The following is a 21447-nucleotide window of genomic DNA, read 5'->3' as shown; positions in this document are numbered from 1 at the left end:
GAAGTGAAAGTGTCTCGGTATAATGTTTTGACTTTATGGGTAAGAAGTGAAAGTGTCTCGGTATAATGTTTTGACTTTATAGGTAAGAAGTGAAAGTGTCTCGGTATAATGTTTTGACATTATAGGTAAGAAGTGAAAGTGACTCGGTATAATATTTTGATTTATAGATAAGAAGTGAAAGTGACTCGAGATAATGTTTTGACTTTATGGGTAAGAAGTGAAAGTGTCTCGGTATAATATTTTGACTTTATAGGTAAGAAGTGAAAGTGACTCGGTATAATGTTTTGACTTTATAGGTAAGAAGTGAAAGTGACTCGGTATAATATTTTGATTTATAGATAAGAAGTGAAAGTGACTCGAGATAATGTTTTGACTTTATGGGTAAGAAGTGAAAGTGTCTCGGTATAATATTTTGACTTTATAGGTAAGAAGTGAAAGTGACTCGGTATAATGTTTTGACTTTATGGGTAAGAAGTGAAAGTGTCTCGGTATAATGTTTTGACTTTATAGGTAAGAAGTGAAAGTGTCTCGGTATAATGTTTTGACTTTATAGGTAAGAAGTGAAAGTGACTCGGTATAATATTTTGATTTATAGATAAGAAGTGAAAGTGACTCGAGATAATGTTTTGACTTTATGGGTAAGAAGTGAAAGTGTCTCGGTATAATATTTTGACTTTATGGGTAAGAAGTGAAAGTGACTCGGTATAATATTTTGATTTATAGATAAGAAGTGAAAGTGACTCGAGATAATGTTTTGACTTTATAGGTAAGAAGTGAAAGTGACTCGGTATAATGTTTTGACTTTATGGGTAAGAAGTGAAAGTGTCTCGGTATAATGTTTTGACTTTATAGGTAAGAAGTGAAAGTGTCTCGGTATAATGTTTTGACTTTATAGGTAAGAAGTGAAAGTGACTCGGTATAATATTTTGATTTATAGATAAGAAGTGAAAGTGACTCGAGATAATGTTTTGACTTTATGGGTAAGAAGTGAAAGTGTCTCGGTATAATATTTTGACTTTATAGGTAAGAAGTGAAAGTGACTCGGTATAATGTTTTGACTTTATGGGTAAGAAGTGAAAGTGTCTCGGTATAATGTTTTGACTTTATAGGTAAGAAGTGAAAGTGACTCGGTATAATGTTTTGACTTTATGGGTAAGAAGTGAAAGTGTCTCGGTATAATATTTTGACTTTATGGGTAAGAAGTGAAAGTGACTCGGTATAATATTTTGATTTATAGATAAGAAGTGAAAGTGACTCGAGATAATGTTTTGACTTTATAGGTAAGAAGTGAAAGTGACTCGGTATAATGTTTTGACTTTATGGGTAAGAAGTGAAAGTGTCTCGGTATAATATTTTGACTTTATGGGTAAGAAGTGAAAGTGACTCGGTATAATATTTTGATTTATAGATAAGAAGTGAAAGTGACTCGAGATAATGTTTTGACTTTATAGGTAAGAAGTGAAAGTGACTCGGTATAATGTTTTGACTTTATGGGTAAGAAGTGAAAGTGTCTCGGTATAATATTTTGACTTTATGGGTAAGAAGTGAAAGTGACTCGGTATAATATTTTGATTTATAGATAAGAAGTGAAAGTGACTCGAGATAATGTTTTGACTTTATAGGTAAGAAGTGAAAGTGACTCGGTATAATGTTTTGACTTTATGGGTAAGAAGTGAAAGTGTCTCGGTATAATATTTTGACTTTATGGGTAAGAAGTGAAAGTGACTCGGTATAATATTTTGATTTATAGATAAGAAGTGAAAGTGACTCGAGATAATGTTTTGACTTTATAGGTAAGAAGTGAAAGTGACTCGGTATAATGTTTTGACTTTATGGGTAAGAAGTGAAAGTGTCTCGGTATAATATTTTGACTTTATGGGTAAGAAGTGAAAGTGACTCGGTATAATATTTTGATTTATAGGTGAGAAGTGAAAGTGACTCGGTATAATGTTTTGACTTTATGGGTAAGAAGTGAAAGTGTCTCGGTATAATATTTTGACTTTATGGGTAAGAAGTGAAAGTGACTCGGTATAATATTTTGATTTATAGGTGAGAAGTGAAAGTGACTCGGTATAATGTTTTGACTTTATGGGTAAGAAATGAAAGTGTCTCGGTATAATATTTTGACTTTATAGGTAATAAGTGAAAGTGACTCGGTATAATATTTAGATTTTATAGGCAAGAAGTGAAAATGACTACATATAATGTTTTTATTTTATAGGTAGGAAGTGAAAGTGACTCGATATAATGTTTTCATTTTATAGGTAGGAAGTGAAAGTGACTCGAGATAATGTTTTTATTTTATAGGTATAGGTAAGAAGTGAAAGTGACTCGATATAATGTTTTTATTTTATAGGTAGGAAGTGAAAGTGACTCGATATAATGTTTTCATTTTATAGGTAGGAAGTGAAAGTGACTCGAGATAATGTTTTTATTTTATAGGTATAGGTAAGAAGTGAAAGTGACTCGATATAATGTTTTCATTTTATAGGTAGGAAGTGAAAGTGACTCGAGATAATGTTTTTATTTTATAGGTATAGGTAAGAAGTGAAAGTGACTCGATATAATGTTTTTATTTTATAGGTAGGAAGTGAAAGTGACTCGATATAATGTTTTTATTTTATAGGTAGGAAGTGAAAGTGACTCGATATAATGTTTTCATTTTATAGGTAGGAAGTGAGAGGGAACCGAGTTGTAACGCAGACTATATGTTTTTAAAGTAGGTCAGCTAGTGGAAAATATTTTTTACTTTTCTTTAGGTCGGACATATAACATATACAATTCAGAATAAAAAAATCCAAGGTCAACTTATAAAATTATGAGACAAACACAGAAATATTGATTGTGACCAATTATTATACACTTTACGTGTTTGGAATTAACCACAAAGCTACAAAATGGGCTATCTGTGCTATGCCCACCACGGGTATCAAAACCCGGTCTCTAGCGGTGAGGGTCCGCAAATATTCCGCTGTGCCACTTAAAGGAGGTCAGGTTAGCTAAACGTACTGTTTATGTTTAACACAGCTAAACTACTGTTTATGTTTAACACATACACTTTCCTGGTTACATGTTAGATTTAGTGACATTGTGAGATAATTGTATGCCACAGAATAGAGCCATTCTTTACTCAGAGTTCTTTTACTCTCCATGTTATCTTCGACTGCATCAAACAACACAACCGATCACTGAGGTCACAGTATTAATTCACGAACCTCTATTTTAATATTTCTATTCATAAAAAGAAACACTATTACATAGTCTAAGTATTCAGAAAGGGAAGACATTTTAATTCAATGAAAAATAACAAAACAGAAAACGTATTAATTGTGACTTGTTTTTCTTTTCCTCATCAAAGTTTATAATTTCAGTGAAGAAAACCAAGAATCAGTGATCGACTAAGAGACCTAATCTACTATTTGTGTTTCTACTCCCTCTGTACTCCAATTTCGCTGAATTCGCAGCTCATCAGTACTGCTTGGCAAAATGGGTGATGAATACATATTTAATATTTATTCTCAAACTTGTGTACAACACGGTTATTCTCAAAATTCAGTTTTTTTTTAAAAGTTGCCTTTATATCAAATCCCGAAACTTAAAATATAATTTAAGAAATAAAGATGCTAACAAGAAAGTCGGATAGCTACCAAATGATTAACGTCAGTAGAAATAAGGATGGTTTAATTTTATGTAAGAACAACATCCGTTTCCCTCGATGTCTCAGGGTTTATGCGCATGATATCTACAACATGTATTTTTATAATTTGTAGTCCAGGGAATTCGTTTTTATCAAAACGACTAAATGTATATTTATTTCACATTCAAAACATTTATTTTCAGGATTTCCGTGTAAGAGAATCATCTCTACTTTGTGTTTTAAATGAATTACACTTCACGAAATTCGACTTTCGATAACCTTTAGTCTGAAAACGATCCTACAAGATCCATTAATCCCTTTTGTCTCTACAGGATCCACTAATCATAACCTTTTGTGTCTACAGGATCCACCAATCATAACTTTACTTGTCAAATGTTTTGTATTTGTCACTTGTTTAATCTTAACTTTCGTCCGGCACTCTGTGTAGGTTATAAATCTGGGAAACATTTATTGTTACTTTAATTGTGCTACAAGTTTGTAGTACGTTCAATATTCTTCCTCGCTGATATTTAACAAAGTTACTGATTCTTTATAGTTTTCTTTTCATGGATTTACTGGTTTTTAAATACTTATCTTTAGGTTTATGAAAGAATAATTCGAATCAGCAATCAATGTATTGTAATTCAATAATCGAAATAGAAACTTTTTGAACGAAATTCATTACCTTAAACATAATGCTAATTTTTATCTGTATGACTTATTCCCATTTATTATTTATATGTTCAACAAATATTTGGGAAATTGTTGACGTTCTTAAAACCTAAGATAATAAGATAATTATCCATTAACCAAGTTGACCATTTGCATAAGTTTTTCTTTAAGGTGTTCCACTATTTATGGAAAAATACTTCAGAAACGCAAACTTTGTAATTCACGGCGCTAAGGATTAAAACTTCACTAATTTTCTTTCTTGACATTAGCGAAAAACTGAAGCAATGAAACCTTATGTTCTTTTAAAGGTATTTATAAAACACTTTAAGCACACTTCTCTTCCCATGTGTGATGTGAACCTAATAGAACAAAGTCTTTAGAAACTAGAGACAAGTCACTGAACACGATATTTTAAAGGCATTCAAAAATTCATGTACAGAAACGGTTACATATCATTCGTTTTTACTCCGGACAAACAATGTTTGTTTCAAGTTGTCACGCTTACAGATGAAATAATACTGTATTTAACACTTTATACAAACGTACATGTCATAAAACAATAGTGTTAGACCTGACACTTTTGTAATCTAGACCCCTTCGGAAATAACGTTCCACCACTGACATCGGTCACATGCAAAGGTCAAAGTTGTCATGCCTAGTTGAGCAACACCAGTAGGTTAATTTTACCACTATTCATCTCTTTATTGTATAGGAAGAGAACCTAAGGAGAATTAGAAATGATCTGTTATTTATTATAGTTAGATGCTACTCGATTTTAACTTTTTCCACACACGGGGAAGGAATAGTTCTAACATCACTCACTACGTGGCGCTTTGACTTTTCTTGATAAGCTAGAATGATCAAAATGGCTGAAGTATTTTAATATTTGAATGCCGGCATACAAAGTGAGACTTTAATTTAATTGGTGTTGTCTTTTGTGCCATTGTACCTACACTTTTTATTTACGTATATTAGTCGCGAGGTTTGGCTACTGCGACTAAACTTTCATGTATTGTGGTCATACTTCTGGCGACGACCCCCAGGACTGTCCGGATACATCTCAACTATTGCTTCTGTTCGCATCTCCTGTGGAAAAGAAGGAACTTCACAGACATGGCCTCGCTGTGCGTGAAGATTGTTGTGCTTTGGACATTGATTGTGGACAATCACAAGATCGTCCAAGGTTCCTTCTCTGTTCCTGCGTAGGTGAGGGGGTAGTGGGGTTGGGGGAGGTGGAGGTAGATCAGGACTTTCACTACCTCTGTGGTAACTACAGAATGGATGGTGTTGACTACCATCAGGTAAAATCGTAATTGCTACTGGTCTAGTGGGCGGAGATCTTGGGCTGTGGTCCTCTGCTCTGTTCACTGAACAACCACCATTAGGGTACTTATCAAACACGGAAGAATCGAGCTCTGGCACGTGACATCCGTCTTCTTGTTCTTCTTCTTGTACTTCCTTTTTATCATTCTTTTGAGATCTCATCTTCGTATGGATTATTATACCTTCGTTTTTATCCAAACTACCAATTTTGTGGTCTAACTCCATCTCCATTGAAGCTTCCTTGGAGCGACGCAGTCTGTACTCTCGTTCCCGCTGGTTTCTTTCTTTAATTTTATTATAGCAAGAAATTGAGATTGACAAGCACATACCAAACACAAGAGCGAAAAATACCACCAAGACGACGATCATGTGTTCTGAAGACATCACTACGCTAGCTGTAGATCCTAACAAAATCAGAAAAAAACACACCACGTTACACAATCGAAGGAAAATCTAATCTGTTTTGTATATTATGTTTTTCAAAATAAAATACTTGGCCACAACGATAACTATACATTTTCAACTTTAACGACTGGTTTACTTTTATAGTTTATTACTTAGTAAATACAGTAGTTGATAGAGACAGTGTGATACTAATGTTACATTCTAAAGATTTATTGAGGCACCATGACTTTAATGTTACATGTTTAGAGCTGATTAAGGCAGTGCAACACTAATGTTATGTGTTTAAAGCTGATTAAAACAGTGTGACAGCTATGTTACGTGTTTAAAGCTGACGAAGGCGGTGTGACACCAATGTTACATGTTTACAACTGATTAAAGCAGTGTGACACCTGTGACACCAATGTTATATGTTTAAACTCAGAATGTTGTAAAGTTTCATTATCTTCTCAGCTATTTTGCTATAAAGATCTTTTTTTTCATGGCACTTCTAATGTCTGAAGGAACGTAATCCGTCACCCACGAACATTCCACACGTGTTTGAAGGGCCTGAGGCTAAGATAGCGTGTAGGCATTTCGACCTTGTCGATCTCTTCTCCAAGGAAGATATTCATCAGTTTAGCCCCAAGAGGATAAGACCCAGCACTAATCAGGCTGAAGGGGCTAGTGGTAGCATAGGGGATCGTATAGAATATGGTACTTATCATGTATGACAAGAACAATGACACACGACAGGATGTCGAGGTTCGTACATTCACTCCTGGTTTTTCTCCCTTACACCAATCTTCCATCATGACAAATGCCTCTCTTTCCTGTAGGAAAGTGGAATATATTTGGTTTTAGGCTTTATCAAAGTGAATAGAAGCCTATTATTTGGCTATACAGTTGCACACAACTTGTCCATCATCTGTAAAAATAACAGTTGCACACAACTTGTCCGTCATCTGTAAAAATAACAGTTTCACACAGCTTGTCCGTCATCTGTAAAAATAACAGTTGCACACAACTTGTCCGTCATCTGTAAAAATAACAGTTGCACACAACTTGTCCGTCATCTGTAAAAATAACAGTTTCACACAACTTGTCCGTCATCTGTAAAAATAACAGTTTCACACAGCTTGTCCGTCATCTGTAAAAATAACAGTTGCACACAACTTGTCCGTCATCTGTAAAATAACAGTTGCACACAACTTGTCCGTCATCTGTAAAAATAACAGTTGCACACAACTTGTCCGTCATCTGTAAAAATAACAGTTTCACACAACTTGTCCGTCATCTGTAAAAATAACAGTTGCACACAACTTGTCCATCATCTGTAAAAAATAACAGTTGCACACAACTTGTCCGTCATCTGTAAAAATAACAGTTGCACACAACTTGTCCGTCATCTGTAAAAATAGCCGTTGCATACAACAATAATATTGTTTTACAAATTCTTAGTCCGTGAGACAAGTTGTTTTATTCATTGACATGAGTAGAACAAATAATAAATGTTACTAAAACAGACTGACTTTGTGGCGGTAGTTTCTAACTATTAGTACAACGGCAATGTGAATATCTCATTAGTACAACGGCAATGTGAATATCTCATTTAATATTAGTTGCAGCAAACCTGAGTCGATAGATAGCAGAAGACTGTGTGTGGGTGTCGTACATGATGGTTTGACTATTCCAGGTGTCACAAACAACCTTGTCCTTTAGGTGGAAGCAATTCAATGTTTTGTTAATGACACTTTCATGGTTTGGTGAGTGTTCAACAGCCTTCTGAGACTAGCTGATTTTCACTTGGCCGATGACCACCACATGAGAAAAATATCCAAAGTCTCAAGCGTAGCCATGATTTATGAACAACTGAAAATTCTTTGAATTCTGTGATTTACTCCAAATGAAATGAGTTCGTGTGAGGCAATTATACATGGAGTATAAGTCGAGTGACGTGCATTTTAGGTCACATGACTGATTAGCAAAGATGCTTACTTTTCATAAAATTCAACTGAAAATGATTTATATTACTTTATAAAAGAGTTGTACCCTCTTCTAGCTGGACTGTTATAAATATGTACCGTCGTTTGGGTGTTCTAGCAGTATAAATTGATTAATGTGCAGTAAATATATTTTAATATAACACAACAAAAAAGCTAAGCTCTTGTATCTCGAAGTACTAGAGAAAATATTCTATAACTGACATGTACAGCGACAGGTAGAAATGATAACAATTTGTTTGTTTGTTATTAGTAACAACTGCTTTCACAAATTTACTGACTGATAATTTTAGTTTGGTTTTAAATTTCGCGCGAAACTACACAGGGGATATTTGATTGTCGTCTTTAATTTAGCAGTGATAGACTAGAGGAAAGGCAGCTAGCCAGTCTACACCGACCCGGCTAACTCATGAACTACTCTTTTGCCTACGAATAGTTAGATTGACTGTTATATTATAACGCCCTCACGGCTGAAAGTACGAGTATGCTTAGTGAAGATAATTAAAGCCAGAAATTCTCAGATTACGAGTTGAATACCGTAACCACCAGACCATGCAAGGGCCTGATACCTTTAGAGAAATTACTGCTAACATACCAACAGAACATATGGTATCCTCCTCGTCATATCGGTATTTACAGTTAAAGTGTCCATTACACTTGAGAGATTTATCCACACACGTTCCATCTCCACAGTCAAACTCTTCGGATTCGTCACATTGTTCTAAAAAGATATAAAATTTAAACCATCAATAACACTTTATTCCTTCAAGCTTTCTAACTCAAAGTAAACTTATGTGGCACATTGACTAGTGTTTTATATTCCATATACACTACCTTAATCCGAGGATTATCGATGGAACCCATGAGTATTTTAAACTATTTTCTGAAGTATGTAGGTCCGAAACTCTCTGTGGATTTTGTCAGTTGCATGATTCGAAGTACATACGATTGAAAAACAAACTAAACAGAAACTCCCTCAATATTGTAACTAATTACATTAATTATACTGAGGTTTTCTACGTATCTTATGGTTTCTTCCAAATGTTTCGATCAGTTCTTTGGATTAAATTTCTAACAGGTAATAAATATATAATAGGTTTAGTTTGGATTTCGCACAAAACTGCACGAGAGCTATCTGCCTAGCCATCTCTAATTTAGCGGCGTAAAACTAGGGGGAAAGCAGCTAGTCATTATGAACCACCACCAACTCTTGGGCTACTTTTTTACCAACAAATAGTTGGATTCACCGTCTCATAATAACGCTCCCACGGCTGGTCATAAGGGGATTCAAACCTGTGGCTCTCAGATTGCAGGTCAGGCGCCTTGACCACCTGGCCATGCCGAGACATAAATATATGAAAATTCTTCAATATTGTGTAACAAGTGGACTTCATCAGCATTTACAGGTTGGTAACGTAAGGGTTAAATGACCTATATACTAAAGACCGTTAAGCCCTTATTAGTTTTATTTTGGTCACTTTAAAACAATAATCTTAACTCATAATCCAAGTTATTTTCCAGTTTGGTCTAGAAATTCTGAATATAAAAAATTCATAGTAATATTTACAGTAACAACTGTTCCTAATTGTTTTAAGTAAAGAGAACAAAAATGTTTAAAAAATTGTGAAAATTTTATTACCTCGATAATTAGAACATTCGTTAAAATGACCTCAGAGGTTTCGCAAATCTCGTGTACAGAATTTGTAAATGAAAACTTGTTAAGTCATTTCTACGACTTTGGTATTAAATCAGTTCCAAAACTGAAATACTTTATACTAATTGGGTATACATTAGTTTATAATTATGCAAAAACTATTAAAACGAATTTTATAGAGTTGTAATTCTAAACGACTGAAATATATATGAATTATTTTTGTGTTTCGCCATCATAGAAAAACTCATTACTCTGAGCAGAGCAAGCAATGAAATATTCTACTTAGTATCACATTCGACACTTGTCACAAGTGCACAGCGCGCAATAACTGAGTAACAGTACATTAATGTTACAACTGTAACGATTTTATTGAAAGTAAAAACCATTACGGAGCGTGTTGACCCTTGGCTCTCTGGTAAGAAGGAGCTTTCTAGTGTAGTTCATGTAAACCGGAAACACCTCCCTTCAGAGATTTATGAACAGAAATATAAGTGTTCCCTCTGACTAAATGTAGCGATGAATTATTTTAGAGGATCCAATTTTTAAATGGAAAAGTATCAAAGGTACGGTCAGAGCAATATGTTGGTTAAATGGACCTGTGAGACAGTTTTCAAAGTTAGGGCTCAAGACATTATTTTAAGATTCCAAGTTACAAGGTGTCTAATAATGTTTGTCAATTTCTCGCATAGTTACATGAGAACTGTCTGCGCGAGTCGTCTCTAAATTATCAGTGTAATACTAGAGGGAAAGCAAATAGTCATAACAACTCACCGCCAACTCTTGGGCTACTCTTTTACCAACAAATAGTGGGATTGACCATCACATTATAATACTCCTTTATCAACAAATAGTTGGACTGAAAGTTTCGGGTATTCGAAACCGCGACACTCAGATTATAAGTCGAGCGTCCTAACCACCTGGCCATGCCAGGCCTGACATTATTTCTTGTTGCTGTTGGGTACTGAACACAAAGCTATGCAAAGGACTATTTGTGCTTTGCCTACCCCGAGTATCGAAAACAGTATTGAAAACGTAAAAACAATTATACGAAACAAACTTGGCAGGGGTTTAGTTTAGAGAGAGAAAAATCTGAAGGTTTCTCTCCCCAACAGGGGTGATCAGGAACGTTGTGGTTCGTACCCTCTCATGGAAGATTATTTACTCTTACGTGGGAGTTTATCTGTACTTTGATCTGACTTGTTTAAGGTGATGAAGGGAGGTGGGGCAGTATGGAAATGACGGGTGAGAAAGGAGAGAGAGACAAGAGTTGTAGGCCAGACCGGGGCCCGTAATCCAAATAGCAGACGAATCAAAACGAAACATGGACTCAAAAGGATATTTCCTTGGCTAGGATCTAAAGATCCAACTCCTGAAATTTGGATGTGGGGGGAGAGAACAGGAGTGCTCCGAGAAAACCCACTTTCAAGAATTGGATGTGTGGGGGAGAGAACAGAAGTGCTCCGAGAAAACCCACTTTCAGGGGACAGGCGCCAAATGTTTTACCTGTCCTGTGCCCAGATCTGAAAAGAAATATATATAATCATAAACATATATTCACCTTATTTATAACTATGTACTATGCTGGTCAACATCTTGAGGGCAACGAACGTAAAAAAAAATATGCATTTTGTGTCGTTAAACTAAACCACTTATCTGAGTAGAGTCTCGAAAGATGAAAATAAGAAAAGGGAAAAATAAAAATATAAAACATTTTTAGCATTTCATAGGGAAAATGTGAACACTGTGAAATTAGCCTAAATTCTAGCTGGTCAAAAGTTTAAGACCATACTGAAACGAAGCGTTAATCGGTAAACACGTAACGAAATTTAGTCATTTGTGTTCAAGCATTAGCGTTGTCAACATTTCCCACTGACATCTCCTGTGTTACATTGGGTAAAAACATGGCAAAGGCTAAAAAGTTGACAGAGTTTGAACGTGGCAGAATTGTCGAGCTGCAAAAGCAAGGTCTCTCTCAACGTGTCATCACTGGTGAGATTGGGTGTAGTAAAACTGCTGTTGTAAATTTATTAAAAGACCCTGAGGGATACGGAACGAGAATTTCAAGTGGTCGGCTCAAGAAAATTTCGCCGGCATTGAGTAGGAGGATTCGACGGGTTGTTCGGCAAGACACTAGCCGATCGTCGAACCAGATTAAGGCCCTTACGGATGCAGAATGCAGCTCAAGAACAATAAGATGGCATCTAAGAGAGAAAGGCTTTAAAAACAGCAAACGTCTTTAAAGATCACACCTTTTTTTACACCACGAAACAGCTCGGTTAAACTTTGCTGAGAAGCACCAAACATGGGATTTAGAAAAGTCGAAGAAGGTCTTGTTCTCTGATGAGAAACAATTTAACCTGGATAGTCCAGATGGCTTCCAACGTTACTGACACAATAAGGATATCCCACCGGAGACATTTTCTACACGACACAGTGGAGGAGGTTCCATCATGAACTGGGGTGCTTTCTCCTTCCATGGAACAATGGAGCTTCAGATTATACAGGGGCGTCAAACAGCAGCTGGATACATTGGCATGTTGGAGAGAGCATCCTTATTGACTGAAGGCTCTCGGTTGTGTAGAAATGACTGGATCTTTCAGAAGGACAACGCTGCAATCCGCAATGCCCACAGGACAAAACACTCTTTCATAGCAAATAACGTGATTCTTTAGGACCATCCAGCGTGTTCGTTCGAACTGAACCCCATTGAAAATGTTTGGGGGTGGATGGCAAGGGAAGTCTATAGAAATGGACGTCAATTCCAAACAGTGCATGACCTTCGTGAAGCCATCTTCACCACTTGGAATAACATTCCAGCCAGCCTTCTGTGAACGCTTATATCGACCATGCTAAAGCGAATGTTTGCAGTTATTCGCGATGACGGCCGTGGAACTCACTACTGAGACCTCTTGTTGGGCATTTCCTACCCTGTTTAGGACTTCTTTTTGGTATGGTCTTAAACATTTGACCAGCTAGTATTTAGCACAAAGGAGGTTCAACGGTTTACCAAGTTCAATCTGACACGAGCAATGACACGCTGATTCCTTCAGTGTAGCGCGCGTGCAGTCACGGACTTCTAAGGTTATCATCACAGACCTTTATAACTCAAAGTTTGAATCTTTATGGGTTACAATCAAGGATTTTAGGGCTGGAAAGCTTTTTATTGACAATTTCTATAGACCATATAAAATATAAGAAGTTAATGAAAAGTTATGTAATGAGGTCAGATTTACCACTGATAAAAATACTGATGCAGTAACTAAGGAACGTTTTTATTTCAGAAACAATGAGTGGGATTAGAAACGAAGTGATGGCTTTTTTACTAAACTGTCAGTAATATATTCATGGGGGACATTTGACAACGTGTTTGGAAGAGTTCAAGTCGAGGACAATTTGTAGAAGTCGTGTTAATAGGTTTGATGGTTTGCTTGAGAAACAGAATTGTTAGAAATTCCCTTTTGACTGTAGGAGACAGTCTTTATCATTAGTGAATTGGGACAGTGAGATAAGATGTGATTTGGGAAATACTTCAAAACGAAATAAAAATATGTTTTTATCCCAAGCTGTGTTTATTCCTAACAATAAGAAACGAATAAGAGAAAGATCAAAACGAATTCTTTCACTAAAAGCGTGAAGGAGATAATCAGAGATGAATCCCACATGTCTACCAGGTATTAACTAGGAAAAATCAGAGATGAATCCCACATGTCTACCAGGTATTAACTAGGAAAAATCAGAGATGAATCCCACATGTCTACCAGGTATTAACTAGGAAAAATCAGAGATGAATCCCACATGTCTACCAGGTATTAACTAGGAAAAATCAGAGGTGAATCCCACATATCTACAAGGTATTAAGTAGGAAAAAAATTCAGAGATGAATCCCACATGTCTACCAGGTATTAACTAGGAAAAAAAATCAGATATGAATCCCACATGTCTACCAGGTATTAACTAGGAAAAATCAGATATGAATCCCACATGTCTACCAGGTATTAACTAGGAAAAATCAGGTATGAATCCCACATGTCTACCAGGTATTAACTAGGAAAAATCAGAGATGAATCCCACATGTCTACCAGGTATTAACTAAGAAAAATCAGAGATGAATCCCACATGTCTACCAGGTATTAACTAGGAAAAATCAGAGGTGAATCCCACATATCTACAAGGTATTAAGTAGGAAAAAAATCAGAGATGAATCCCACATGTCTACCAGGTATTAACTAGGAAAAATCAGAGATGAATCCCACATGTCTACCAGGTATTAACTAGGAAAAATCAGAGGTGAATCCCACATGTCTACCAGGTATTAACTAGGAAAAATCAGAGGTGAATCCCACATGTCTACCAGGTATTAACTAGGAAAAATCAGAGGTGAATCCCACAAGCTGAAAGATTTACAGATTTAGGAAAAATAAAATTCGGATACATGATAAAAAAAAGAAAATTCAAAAGGTCTCTGATCCTGAGATTTCTATAGAAATGGTCTTTAATCATGAATGTATGGATACCTGAATAATAAGTACAAATATTAAACATACAAAAAAAAACACACGTGCCCGGCATGGGTTTATCCGGTTTTTAAAGGGGTTTAAAGATCAGAGACTTTTTGTTTGGTCAGTCAAGGGGCAGTGGGCACACAGTAGACAGTGATCAGATATCTAAGAACTGGAGAATTACTAATGTTAGTACTGTTTCCATTTTTAAAAGAAGTGATATCAGTTGTCCTGGATCAGTTAGGAACACGTCTGTAGTGTAGAGCCCCCTCTACTAGTTGCTAAGTGGTAGTATGTACGCTTCTAACGCTAAAAACCGAGTTTCGATAATCTTTGTGGACACAGCACGGATAGTCTATCATAGAAGTTTAATTTTGTGCTTAGCAACAAACTGTATCGAAACGATTCTTATGTTACTTTAAAAAAATGTTGTGTCACACACTAATACGGACTCACCAAAGGGAACTGTTGAATTTGTTAACTTTCGTCGGATATATTATTTATTTCTAAGGTATCTTAAGCTAAAACACTTTCGAAAGATATACTTTTATTCATCACTGGTGAAGAAAGGTCCACCTCTCGACAGGCTATAGATTTGTATATTTGTTTCCTAAACAGACTTGTTTAACCCACAAGTTTTCATTATTTGTTATTATTGTTGTGCTTCTTTTATGGAAATTTTATATTAGTTTTATATGAATTGAAAAGTTAAGGTGTGTTCAAAAGGCATTAGAAACATTCCAACTAGTGCATTCTTTTAATTTTACAAACATAATTTATCTACCAGTTGATTTATAATGATGAGCTTACATCCTCTGATTGGTTAGAAAGACCACTTGCAATAACGAGATTACATACCTTGACTGGTTAGAAAAGAAACTTACAATAGCGAGATTAAGCACCCTGATTTGTTAGAAAGATTTTGGAAGTCAGTGAATACTGAAACAGAACTGGAACATTTCTACAAAACTTACGATAGCGAGATTAAGCACCCTGATTTGTTAGAAAGATTTTGTCAGTGAATACTGAAACAGAACTGGAACATTTCTACAAAACTTACGATAGCGAGATTAAGCACCCTGATTTGTTAGAAAGATTTTGGAAGTCAGTGAATACTGAAACAGAACTGGAACATTTCTACAAAACTTACGATAGCGAAATTAAGCACCCTGATTTGTTAGAAAGATTTTGGAAGTCAGTGAATACTGAAACAGAACTGAAACATTTCTACAAAACTTACGATAGCGAAATTAAGCACCCTGATTTGTTAGAAAGATTTTGGAAGTCAGTGAATACTGAAACAGAACTGGAACATTTCTACAAAACTTACGATAGCAAAATTAAGCACCCTGATTTGTTAGAAAGATTTTGGAAGTCAGTGAATACTGAAACAGAACTGGAACATTTCTACAAAACTTACGATAGCGAAATTAAGCACCCTGATTTGTTAGAAAGATTTTGGAAGTCAGTGAATACTGAAACAGAACTGGAACATTTCTACAAAACTTACGATAGCGAAATTAAGCACCCTGATTTGTTAGAAAGATTTTGGAAGTCAGTGAATACTGAAACAGAACTGGAACATTTCTACAAAACTTACGATAGCGAAATTAAGCACCCTGATTTGTTAGAAAGATTTTGGAAGTTAGTGAATACTGAAACAGAACTGGAACATTTCTACAAAACTTACGATAGCGAAATTAAGCACCCTGATTTGTTAGAAAGATTTTGGAAGTCAGTGAATACTGAAACAGAACTGGAACATTTCTACAATGATTTATTTTCTAGTTTTTCACAAACTTTCTTAGGAAGAGATATTCAAGTCTTAACGAATTTCATGGAAAACAACTAAAGAGAATCTTACAAAATTACTTGCAAAACAACTTCCAGTCATTGTATTAAATACAAGTCATCCTGCTTGTTACAGTTGTTATCAAATATTTAAAGCAACAAGGAGATCCCACGAAAGATTTGTTTTAGCTACATTTTCCATGTTGTAACCATTCTTCTCTGCTTTTGTCACTTGAAATATGAGTTCGAAAATACAGCCCCTAAGTACCTTGAAAATACACAGCAAGTATCTTAAAAATACACAGCAAGGACGTAGTTTCAGTTGCGCAAAGATTAAAGAAAGATTTAATTTCTATTATGTCATTTGAAACCGCAGTTATAAGGCATTGGCTATAAGTGATTGGAAAAAACACACCAAGAATTTAAGTTATACTGTGCCACTTGAAACCGGAGTATGGAGACTTAGTTCGTTTTGAATTTCGCGCCAAGCTAAACAAGGTTTATCTGCGCAAAATGCCCATAATATAACAGTAAAAGATTCGAAGGAAGACAGCTAGTTATCATTACCCGCTGCCAACCCTTGGGCTACTTTTTTGCCAACGAATAGTGGGACTGACCGTTGCATTACAACGCGCCTTCGGATGAAAGGAAGGTGTTTGGAGGCACCACATCTAAGTACATTGTAAAGCTCCAGAAATGCTTTAATGTAAATTTTTGAAGTAGAAATGGAAAACTTATCAAAGATCATTGACAAGTGAAGACCAGAGTACATGAATGTGTAGCTAATGAACACATTTATAGAGAACTATAACTGTATAACTGACGATCAGGACAGTTTGAAGATAATTGACAAGAGAAGACCAGAGTACATGAATGTGTAGCTAATGATCACATTTATATGGAACTATAACTGTATAACTGACGATCAGGACAGTTTGAAGATAATTGACAAGTTAGATCATTGACAAGTGAAGACCAGAGTACATGAATGTGTAGCTAATGATCACATTTATATGGAACTATAACTGTATAACTGACGATCAGGACAGTTTGAAGATAATTGACAAGTTAGATCATTGACAAGTGAAGACCAGAGTACATGAATGTGTAGCTAATGAACACATTTATATAGAACTATAACTGTATAACTGACGATCATTACAGTTTGAAGATAATTGACAAGTTAGATCATTGACAAGTGAAGACCAGAGTACATGAATGTGTAGCTAATGAACACATTTATATAGAACTATAACTGTATAACTGACGATCAGGACAGTTTGAAGATAATTGACAAGTTAGATCATTGAGAAGTGAAGACCAGAGTACATGAATGTGTAGCTAATGAACACATTTATATAGAACTATAACTGTATAACTGACGATCAGGACAGTTTGAAGATAATTGACAAGTTAGATCATTGAGAAGTGAAGACCAGAGTACATGAATGTGTAGCTAATGAACACATTTATATAGAACTATAACTGTATAACTGACGATCAGGACAGTTTGAAGATAATTGACAAGTTAGATCATTGACAAGTGAAGAGCAGAGTACATGAATGTGTAGCTAATGAACACATTTATATAGAACTATAACTGTATAACTGACGATCAGGACAGTTTGAAGATAATTGACAAGTTAGATCATTGACAAGTGAAGACCAGAGTACATGAATGTGTAGCTAATGAACACATTTATATAGAACTATAACTGTATAACTGACGATCAGGACAGTTTGAAAATAATTGACAAGTTAGATCATTGACAAGTGAAGACCAGAGTACATGAATGTGTAGCTAATGAACACATTTATATAGAACTATAACTGTATAACAGACGATCAGGACAGTTTGAAGATAATTGACAAGTTAGATCATTGACAAGTGAAGACCAGAGTACATGAATGTGTAGCTAATGATCACATTTATATAGAACTATAACTGTATAACTGACGATCAGGACAGTTTGAAGATAATTGACAAGTTAGATCATTGACAAGTGAAGACCAGAGTACGTGAATGTGTAGCTAATGAACACATTTATATAGAACTATAACTGTATAACTGACGATCAGGACAGTTTGAAGATAATTGACAAGTTAGATCATTGACAAGTGAAGACCAGAGTACATGAATGTGTAGCTAATGATCACATTTATATAGAACTATAACTGTATAACTGACGATCAGGACAGTTTGAAGATAATTGACAAGTTAGATCATTGACAAGTGAAGACCAGAGTACATGAATGTGTAGCTAATGAACACATTTATATAGAACTATAACTGTATAACTGACGATCAGGACAGTTTGAAGATAATTGACAAGTTAGATCATTGACAAGTGAAGACCAGAGTACATGAATGTGTAGCTAATGAACACATTTATATAGAACTATAACTGTATAACTGACGATCAGGACAGTTTGAAGAATCTATTTTAGACCATCACTATTAAGTGACAATAAAAATAAAAACAATTAAAGATTTATAGAATCTACAAGATAAGCGAAATGTAACGATTTTAAACTTTAATGGCATATCATTTTTTCTAATATGTCTCACGAACGAAGGACATTCTGTTTATATAGGAATAGAAACTCATGAACTCAACTATAATGATTAAACATTTCGGCAGTAATAGTTTTGCAAAGTTTCATCGTAAACCATGTCATCACTTTATTAAACAAAACTGCTATTTATAAAATAATTTGTATCATTCAGTCTCCATCATAGCTGTATTTGAAAACTTAAAATAGCTGTTTTGTGTTAAAATAGCAACTGCTTTCGACTATTTAAATAATGCTGTCTTATTTATGGGCAGGAAACAACGAATAAAAACCCTAGTTTGGAAAATCGTTTGGTAAGTTAACGATAGTTTGGTAAGTTAAGGTGAATTTAGGCTATCTTGCTGAAAAGTCTAAATACTTTTATGTTAGCTAATACGATGACATTGTAAACGACTACACGTCACATATACAGGGCGTTAGAGCATTCCCATTATGGTGATGACCAAATTATTAATTGGCAAACATTCTTCGCTAATATATACAATTGTATATTTTAAACTGGTAGAAAAACCGTTAACAAAGAAATATAAAAATTAATGTTACATATTTTCACCCTTATTGTTTCATTTCTTAACAACTGGACAGATCATTAAAAAAGTAAACACGTTGGTTCACTATTGTCCTCCGCTGGTACAGCGATAAATTTACGGATTTACAACGCTAAACATCAGGGTTTCGATTCCTCTCGGCGAACACAGCAGATAGTTTGATGTGGCATTGTTATAATAAAACCACAAACATACTTCGTTATAACTGGGAAGCAGAAAGCTGGTTATCTAATATTTGTAACTTTTTATATGAATCCCGCGCTTTCATAAAGTTATAATATATATATGTGTTTTAAAGAGAAAACTTAGTTATTAAAGTCTACCTGTGTAGCTAATTTTTGTATTATTATAAACATATCATTTACCTCTCCGAAACATTATATTAAAGTGTAGCAAGGGTTAAGTTTTGCATTATTTTCTATAGAAAACATTTAAAAGATAGGAAGTGGTGCTGGTATAATAACGTTCCTTCATTAACCAGTATTTATATATAACGAACACTTGTCATCAGTCCTTGGTAAAACGGATAAGAATTATTTTCTATAGGAAACATTTAAAAGATAGGAAGTGGTGCTGGTATAATAACGTTCCTTCATTAACCAGTATTTATATATAACGAACACTTGTCATCAGTCCTTGGTAAAACGGATAAGAAAAGGCAATGTTTGATTGCTTCATGTTTTAGGAGGCAGTTTGTTTTAGAAACACGTTATTGATTGAAATCTGGTAACTCAACAGTTTGAGTAATGTTCACTCTTATTATTTTTATTTTATTTTTTTCAGAAAGTGATGAAGAAACTGCTCAACTAAAAACAAAATCCTTTCTGCAAGGTTGTTATAAGTTAAAGGTATAGCAACAACTATCAAGTAAGAGATGGTTAGATCGGACTAACGGATGTTGTACGTTACTCCAAGAACCTCATAGCCTCACTTACTAATCTGAACAGAAACGAAACGTTTGCGAGAAATAAAAATAATACTGTAAATAAACCAGATAACATAATTAATGAATGCTATAATTTAGAGCAATTAAGAGAACAATATTAAATTCCTCACAATTATATTGGTATAGCATGGCTTGATGGTTGGAGTACTCGATTCGCAATCTGCGAGTTGCGGGTTTGGATCACTTTGTCAAACACGCTTGTCCTTTTAGTCGTGAAAAAGTTATAATGAAACGACCAATTTCACTATTCGTTGGTAAAAGAGTAGCCCAGGAGTTGCTCATGAGTGGTGTTGACTAGCTGGCTATCACTGTCAAATTAGAAACAGCTAACGGAGAGTCTTCGTGTACTTTTACGCGAAATTCCAAAACCAAAATAACATCTTTTATTGAAAAACTACGATACCTAAACTTCCAAAAGTTCAAACTCTGCTTTTATTTTGTATTTAGTTTTTCCGGGCTCTCATCACTGTCTGGTTCTAGTTTAAAATTATCAATACAACTGAATTAATTAATAGCAGTAGTCAGGTCCTATCTTATTTAAATATAAACCATCCGTTCCAAAAAGCTCCCTTCTTCCACTTGACTGATCCAAGAAGTCCAGAGAAAACAGTCTTGCTGAACAAGATCCTCAAGAATAAAACCACCTTTCAAAAGTGTCTCAAAAGTGTTCATACTGAAGTGTTTAGAAGTACATAAAACAATCTAAATTTATCGCGAAAAGAATAATATCATTTTTCAACAAAACCAAACCATACTATGAAGCAAATATCTTTCTAGTGTTCACAGTAAAAGTAAAAAATATAGTGCTGCCACCTAGGGACAAAGACGCAATAGGTAAGTTTGTTCTTCCTTGCTCAGTTTGACAGCTTTAACGTCTTACATTAAATAGTTTATAACTTGGTTTGAGTTTCGCGCAAAGCTACTTCAGGACCATTTGCACTTGTCCTTCCTAGGAAAGCAGCTGGTCAACAATACCAACCGCCAATTTTTGGGCTTATCTTTAACCAACGAATACTGGGATTAACCCTCATATTCATGATGACGAGAAACCCACTTGAAGTAGAAATGTATATCAGGACGGCTGGTATGTGTATAAATATTTTTACCAAAAGAAAACAGAGAAGAACGTTTCGACCTGATGATGACCCGAGAAGATTAAAACGTTGTTCTCTGTTTTATTTAAGTGTTAGTATTCATACCAGCCGTCCTGAGACACATTTCCAAATGTGTCTCTAACAATTCGTAATAATGAAACCAAGGTTAAAATATCAACATTTACTCCTTTCTGCTTTCATTTGAAGCTAACGATTTTAGATCTAATCTCGTAAGAGGGGATTATGAGTGTGGTAGAGAACAGGATATACTCGTTTCCATAACAAATCATTATTAACTCCTGATATTAACAAGAAACCGTGGTAT

The 21447-nt window shown here is 35.0% G+C and overlaps 1 protein-coding gene across 1 annotated transcript in view; it reads right to left on the bottom strand.

Annotated features, from left to right (window-relative positions):
* Nucleotides 1–4921: 4921 nt before the first annotated feature.
* LOC143231699 (uncharacterized) overlaps nucleotides 4922–21447 on the bottom strand; it is a 38914-nt gene continuing 22388 nt past the window's right edge. The window contains exons 6-7 of the mRNA XM_076466292.1: nucleotides 8612–8737; nucleotides 4922–6036 (exon numbers count right to left, since the gene is read on the bottom strand). Coding sequence (XP_076322407.1) covers nucleotides 5315–6036; nucleotides 8612–8737 — 848 coding nt within the window. The 3' untranslated portion in view covers nucleotides 4922–5314. The remainder of the gene's footprint in view (nucleotides 6037–8611; nucleotides 8738–21447) is intronic.

The sequence above is a fragment of the Tachypleus tridentatus genome, chromosome 11 (genome assembly GCF_004210375.1).
Source record: "Tachypleus tridentatus isolate NWPU-2018 chromosome 11, ASM421037v1, whole genome shotgun sequence".
Taxonomy (NCBI): Eukaryota; Metazoa; Arthropoda; class Merostomata; order Xiphosura; family Limulidae; genus Tachypleus; species Tachypleus tridentatus.
Note: the sequence above shows the minus strand (reverse complement) of the source record. Positions and strands in the feature narration are given on the sequence as shown.